The following is a 7,344-nucleotide window of genomic DNA, read 5'->3' as shown; positions in this document are numbered from 1 at the left end:
TTTGTATATGTGTGTGAGAGAGAGAGAGAGTTTTGCCTATACTTACTCATGGTACATTACAGCCCCACCACATTTTGTGTTCTTCTGTCCCTCTGTTGCTGCTGTGTGTCTCTAGCCTGCCTGCACACCTCACTGCAGGTCAAAAGCCCACCGCACTGGAATATAACAAGTTTAGAGCAAGACTAGTTAGACATTACCTTATTTGGGAATGTAGAGAAAGAGAGAGGTAAATGACAGTTAACTTATTTATACCAGTGCAAGTGCCCAAATATCCACAAGGTGGCAACGGTGGGCTACTTTTAAACGCCTCAGCAGTACTCGTCTGCTTCAGCCCTGCCCCCACCCCTACCACTCCACGATGTCAGAAGGGAGCTCCTGGCAGTGAACTCCAAGAAAGCTGCCGGCCTAGACAGAGTACCTGGCATATATATCTATCTACATATATATATATACATATTTATAGCCGGTCAACACAGCACAGAGGGGAGGATTTGAAGAGAACGAGAAAGCAATGACGGCATAAATCTCTCGGTGAGCATGTAGCCTGCTCCGTGATGGAAATTCTTCTACTCCTACTTCTCTCTTCTCTGTCCTCCTCTCTAATTTTCTCAATGAGACTACACACACACACACACATACACACATGTTTGTGTGTGTGTGTAAGAGAGAGTTTTGCCTATACTTATTCATGGTACATTACAGCCCCACCACATTTTCTGTTCTTCTGTCCCTCTGTTGCTGCTGTGTGTCTCCAGCCTGCCTGCCTGCACACCTCACTGCAGGTCAATAGCCCACCACACTGGAATATAACAAGTTTAGAGCAAGACTAGTTAAACATTACCTTATTTGGGAATGTAGAGAAAGAGAGAGGTAAATGACAGTTAACTCATTTATACCAGTGCAAGTGCCCAAATGTCCACAAGGTGGCAACGGTGGGCTACTTTTAAACGCCTCAGCAGTACTCGTCTGCTTCAGCCCTGCCCCCACCCCTACCACTCCACGATGTTACAAGGGAGCTCCTGGCAGTGAACTCCAAGAAAGCTGCCGGCCTAGACAGAGTACCTGGCATATATATATATATATATATATACATATGTATATATATATATATATATATATATATATATATATATATATAGATATATATATATATATAAATATATGTATATGTATATGTATATATGTATGTATAGCCGGTCAACACAGCACAGAGGGGAGGATTTGAAGAGAACAAGAAAGCAATGACGGCATAAATCTCTCCATGAGCATGTAGCCACACACATACATACACACACACGTGTGTGTGTATGTATGTGTGTGGCTACACTTGGTGGGTGAGAACTTCCTCACCCACCAACAAAGAGACAAAAAACACATGTTAGAGTAAGCAATACAAATGAATGAGAGAATGAGAATGATGTCCGCACAATTGCTGTCTGGTAAAACACACACAAGTACTAAGTCTCTCAGAGACCAGAGTCCTGACATCAGGCATAATACACAGAACACAGTTAATATCCAAACAATATCATGACCTGCTCTGACTGGATGCTGGTTCCATATTGTTCAGCCATGAGAAACAGATGATTGGAGATTCAGATCAGAGAGGGTGTAGGCAGCAGGACATGTGGGACAGAGGGGGGAAAACAAAAAAAACACATTTTAAACATCTGCAGCAGATGCAGACAGTGAGGCAGGTAGAGAGAGCACCCGAGTCCTGATATCATACTGTCAGACAATAACACTTGCCTTGACTGGGCGATGGTTCCAGACGGCTCAGCAATGACACGGTTGGAAGTGCAGGCAGATCAGTCCCGGCGCCAGCTCAGTACAGAAGGGGGGGCGGCTGAAAACCGAGGGGGCGCGATGACGTGATGCATGGTATGAGAAAACTTATGCAGCCCAACTGTTTTATCTAAGCCACATAGAAACGTGATAAGAAACAAGTTACAATAACAGACTCTCACAAGTAAATATACCTGCTTTACTAACACAACGTTCATTCTAACCCGACCATTGAGAAACAGATGAAAACCTGATTAACCGCACTAGCCAATCAGAAGCAAGAAACAAGCCAGGTAGACCAGAGCAACATAAAACGGACTCCACAGATCAGACGGCGCTGATCTAACATGTGATGTCCAACAGCATATGATCAATAACCACGTTGGTAACAAACAGAAGCAACAATACAGATGATAAAATAACCAGCTTTTACCTTCAGTAGAGTTGCAGTCTCCTCTTTCCTGATGAGTGGAACCTTCTTAACAGCATCTCCTTCCGTTCATCTTTGAATTTCCGACTGAGGTCATTCTCAAATGCCAGCTGGATGAGATGGGCTTTCCCTCTATGCAACATGCTGCGTCTGTGCTCGCTAAATACGTTCTTAAACATGGAGAATGAGTTTTGGCACATAGCAGTTGGTGCCCTGAATGTCAGTGCGTGTTTGAACGCAGTCATTACCGCTATCGTGGCACTGAGTACCATGTACTCCTTTGCAACAAGTTGATTCAAAGTCACTTTCTCTTCATTCAGGCCTGCAGGGATGCCGACTGTGTAGTTTTGGGCTTTTTCAGCCATTTGCGAATATCCACTGTGAATGAAAATATAGCTGCTGGCTACTCCTTGTGGCGGGATGATGCACTGACGACATAACGTAAGGTGCGTGATGCACTGGAAAGTTGGAATTTGAATTTCCAAAACTGCTCATTGTGGTTTTAACAAGTCAGTGGAGTTTCTCCCGAGTGTTGGGTTGTTTTGAACACACCAAAGACTAACAATAAAAAAAAAATTAAAATACCACATTTTGACTGAGGGGGCGGGACAGTCCGCGTGAGGGGGCGATGCAGAGCTGGCCAAGACAATTCAGTTACATTTCACCAGGTCTGGGACATGACACAGAATGTCTGAAGGCCGATGCCCAACAGGCTATGAGAGTCAGTCGAGCGCTCCACGGTAAAAGTCATGGTCAAAGAGAACTTCCTCACCCACCAACAAAGTCCTGGTTGCGAGGAAAAGGATTACATCCCTTTCCTCTCCATCCATTTCCATGCTGAAGTACTTTGGCTTGATGTTGGCTTTCTCTTCAGAATGATTTAACAGCCTGCCGATAGTCTGGATCTCAGGGTGGCACACACATCTGTCTGAGTGGGCGTCAATGCACATTGACTGTCCTTTTTTATTAGTGAAAAAGGACATGTATCCAGTCTCACTCTCAGTGGTGCTCTTGTGTGTTTTGTGGCCCTCACTGGACGTGACAACAGGTCCATGGTAGTCACAGAGCACCTCGCCAGCCTCAAATCTGCGCGTGGTAATGATCCCTCTGCCCTTCCCTTCACATTCTCTGATGTGAAGTCCTCTCCATTTCTGGGATTTCACCAGTGTCTGTATCAGTTTGCTGTCCATGATATGGTCCTCAGATCCAGATGGTGCCCAGTTCTGAAGAAGTTTTTCGCAGTCGGCAGCCATATTCTTCCATCCCTGTTTGCTTGTCCAAGATTGGAGCTGCTCTTTTGTTGGCTTACGCCGACTGAAATAGGCTGTCGAAATAAATAACAAAAATTGTGTCAGTCATGAATACAATAATTGAAAACTTTGATTCATGCAATAATTTTTACATGAAACTAATGTTAAATATGGTCAGAAAATACTCACTGCAAGCATGTTGTGCACGCATTTCAAACTGCTTTTTCGCCCAGTGACTGGAAAGCTTCTCCTGAAATTCCTTAGACACAGCCTTACATTTCTTCATTTCTGGCCTTTTCCCATTCAGTGAAAGAGGGTGGGTTTGCAGGAGGGTTTCAAATGCCTTTGAGAATGTTTTGCTGTCATTGACAGAGGGGAGCCTTGTCAGACTTATCGTTGGCTCTTTGATGGAAGGGACAGCGTGATGGGCAGCATGGCTGGAACACTCCTCACGGCTCCTCAAAGACTCTCGGCTGGTACCTTCCCCAGGAGACTCAGCACTACATAAAATAATAAATTAATGAGATTATAAGAAAAACTTTCAGTGTGTAATTGTATGGTGTGCTTGATTTTGTTTGCATTAATTGTGTTGGCAAATATAAAAACATGCTCACCTTGACACACTAACCAGGCTGGTCAGCAGCTGACAGCCCTTTACAATGTGTTCACGGTTCTTCATGCGGTAATGCTTGTCAGCTGTTTGGCTGGAATGAGTCAGGTATCCCGCCACCAGTGCCCTTTCAGCATCGTTCAAGCTCTTACTTGCCGTTTCAAATGCAATCCGAGCCATCTGGCTGGTCACTGACCGGAGCTTGTATCTAAAATGTAAGTTTGAACAGTATATTAGAGATTCATAGAGACATCTCACCTGAGACGGCGATGAACAGAACATGAGCAGACACATAAGAGGGGAAATGATTCACTTACTTTGAGTGCAGCCGCATCAAGTCATTTGAGGGATTGTAGATTGCCCTCCCTGTGGAGGAGACAAAGAACCTCTCCGCAGCATCGGACTCATCCTCCACATCCCTCTTTCTCTTCTTTGTGGGTCTCAGGAGCTGTGGCCGCACCAGTCTGAAGTAGACATCAAACCACTGTTGGCAGAGGAGAAAAGGGAATTGAGAATCATTTCTGCTATTGAACACTTTGACAGGTTTTCACAGGAAATGTGATCTCACTGTGATGAACGTACACTCTCCTCCTCCTCTGACAGGGCAAAGATGGCCACTTGATGCGCTGCAGTCTTGTGCTGCTTTACCCCAATCACGTAATATTGTTCTTCTTTCTTCCTTTTGGCCCACTCATTGACCTTTAAAGAAAAATGAGGATAGATTAGTAAATTTAATGGCTAAAATGTCAGGGCAAATTTTTGGATGCCGACCAAAAGAACACAGTAACACTCACAGTCATATGCACCACCACGCCTGGTCGTTGGAGGTGTTTCAGGATGACAAGAGCCTCGAGATAGTAGACCAACAGGATGGACTGGTCAGACTCCAGGGGGTCAGAACTCTCGGACAGATTCTCCATAACATCCAAGAAGTCTTTCTTGGCAGCATCCAGAACGGCCCAGCACTCTTTTGTTGTTAATTGATCTTCTTCAATCAACATGTTATGCCTATGAGAAAACACATCAAATGTATTAATGAATCATATTACAGCAGGCAGCGAGAGGACTACCAGCTCTGTAGTGTAATCCATTTACATGGGTGCAAACACTTGAACTTACCTCTTTTGGGTGATCTCTTTGCCCACATGCTTGCTGATTTCTCTCTGCAGAGAACCAATGTACTCAATGAACTCCGTACACTCTTTATGGAGTACCTTATCCATCTTCCTCAGGTTGGTACTGACCGTGTGGTAATTCAGGAATCTGTTAGAGAAAGTACAGGGTTTTAAAGTGTGTACATGTAATTACAACCATTTACATGTATTGTCTACACTGTTGAAATCACAATTAAAAAAAAGTGCTCCCAACCTTTTCAAGCTCTTGAGGTAATTCTGCTGCGTTTGTTTTTTCAATTTTGCCTCAGAGAGGGCACGCAGGTACTCTCGGAGCTTCTCTCTGTCATTGACAAACTGAAGGGATGGTGCCTTTGAGTCTGCATAGTAGAGGTACCGTGCAACATTTTCAACCTGAAAATAAAATATATTATATTAAAGGACCTTCTAATCTTGACTGTTGCTCCTTGCTTCATCTTTTATGAACTTGCATATGACATTTCTGATAAACACAGTGTTTAATGATGGGCCTCACCTCCTGTTTGAAACTTTGATTGAAGAGCTCTTTCTGCAAGTACTCGGCAAAGTTCTTCAGCAGTGGATCGCTCACATCGTGCTTGTTATACAGGCCTTTCTCAGACATTTTCTGCCTGACCTTGTTGGAGTAGGTTACATCTCGGTCACTGCAATGTGGGATAAGACTTTTGTTATGATTAAGATTTAATGTGAGTCACACTCAAAAAGCAAACATATGTCAGATTCTCACCATTGAAATAACTCGCCACTGCTGACAGATGCCGCGTCAGACGGCTCGCACTCTCCCGACGGCTCTCCCTGGTCTCCAGTCTCTGGTGGCTGTGTGGTGGATTGGCCAGCTTCAGTGGGCAGAGGGGGCGGGGCTCCGGTGACGATCAAGTGGTGACGGTTTAGCTCCTCAATCAAGCTTTCAATGAGGAAAACAAGACATTTTAGAATATCTACACATAAGGGAATAAGACTAGAGAGTAAAGAGTAAACAAAAAGCCACCAACCTCTTGAGTGGATTCGTATCAGCCATAATTTTTGTAAGGACTGCATAACTAAAGGCCCTGCCATTCTGAAGCAGGTCCAAGACATCTTTCTTGGCCTTTTCAACCAGGGCTTCAATGTCTGCTCGGCTGGAGGTCTTCTTGCAGACTCTGCGCAGATGGCATGACAGACTTTCTTGTGTTTTAAGACACACTGGGCAAAGCAGATAGTGCCTGTGTGGAAGTTTCCTGGGAAAAGACAACAAGGCATTAGTATATGTATGTTAGTATAGGAACAATAATAGGTTAACTAATATGTGCATGATATGTACAAACTAAAAAAAATAAACAAATGAATAAAAAAAACACTTGGTCAAATACTCTGAACATTGCAAAAGCAAAACCATCTGCACTTATTCACAATCCAGCATGTAAGCAAGTATTAGAATTGTTATTTTCCTTACTTTGGAGCCATTTCACAGGAACGAGTGAAAGCAAACTTTGGAAAAACTGAAAAATAAAACAAGTAGCAAGTAGTAGCAATTAAAATTGCTTTTGTGGCTTCAGGTGGTCTGTTGCTCTCTGACGAAGTCTCAAACGGGAAACTCAGGGTCACTAAAGAGAGTCGAGTCAAGTCAAGTCGAGTCGACAGCTCTGAAGAGAGTCGAGTCGAGTGCACTTGAGCCTGGTGGAGTAGCTCAGGGCGTCTGCCCTTTTCTACCCATTATTGTGGGTGGAGCTTGGTGAGCGGCAAGAGGTGGGAGGAGCTGGACTCTGGAGAAAGGAGGACGTAAGTGAAGCAAGGCAGGAGAGAGAGAGAGAGAGAGAGAGAGAGAGAGAGAGAGAGTAAAATAAAGTGCTCGTGTATTTAGTGTAGACTTGTGTGTATGTGTGTCATAAGTGATCTATTTATGTGTTCATATGTCGTGTGAGTGTTAGATGGTCTGTGTTGTGTGTTTTGTGTTGAGTTACTCAGCCATAGAGGAGGGGGGGATCAGGGGATGGAGAAGGGGGGCTTCAGCTGGACGATGAATGACAGAGGGGTGTTGATAATTTGTTTGGCTTCTTGGATGGTTCTCTGGAGGGCAGGGTTGTTTATTGCTGTACTTAAATATCTTAGGGCTATTACTTGGTGTCTCTGACTGATGGT

At 44.1% G+C, this 7,344-nt stretch overlaps 1 protein-coding gene across 1 annotated transcript; it reads right to left on the bottom strand.

The window, feature by feature from the left end:
• Positions 1-1,750: 1,750 nt before the first annotated feature.
• Positions 1,751-6,362, bottom strand: LOC115582623 (uncharacterized). The gene is made up of 12 exons (XM_030418686.1): positions 6,219-6,362; positions 5,954-6,130; positions 5,723-5,870; positions 5,444-5,601; positions 5,195-5,338; positions 4,870-5,083; positions 4,658-4,774; positions 4,393-4,559; positions 4,080-4,283; positions 3,655-3,965; positions 2,219-3,539; positions 1,751-1,915 (listed from the first exon to the last, which is right to left on the bottom strand). The coding sequence occupies exons 1-11, from the start codon at positions 6,242-6,244 to the stop codon at positions 2,938-2,940; spliced, it is 2,268 nt and encodes a 755-aa protein (XP_030274546.1). The 5' UTR covers positions 6,245-6,362; the 3' UTR covers positions 1,751-1,915; positions 2,219-2,937.
• Positions 6,363-7,344: the final 982 nt, after the last annotated feature.

This window comes from Sparus aurata, chromosome 6 (assembly GCF_900880675.1).
Source record: "Sparus aurata chromosome 6, fSpaAur1.1, whole genome shotgun sequence".
In the NCBI taxonomy this organism is placed as follows: Eukaryota; Metazoa; Chordata; class Actinopteri; order Spariformes; family Sparidae; genus Sparus; species Sparus aurata.
The sequence above is the reverse complement of the archived record's forward strand: the minus strand, read 5'-3'. Positions and strand labels throughout refer to the sequence as shown.

What these genes read in the sequence shown, in the direction of transcription:
- LOC115582623 (XM_030418686.1), bottom strand. Translation starts at nt 6,244, where the DNA reads ATGGCTGATACGAATCCACTCAAGAG. An exon ending in TACCTCAAGAGCTTGAAAAG is followed by an intron (nt 5,339 to 5,443) that starts GTTGGGAGCACT and finishes TTTCTCTAACAG; the next exon opens with ATTCCTGAATTACCACACGG. An exon ending in TGTCAGAGGAGGAGGAGAGT is followed by an intron (nt 4,560 to 4,657) that starts GTACGTTCATCA and finishes CTCTGCCAACAG; the next exon opens with TGGTTTGATGTCTACTTCAG.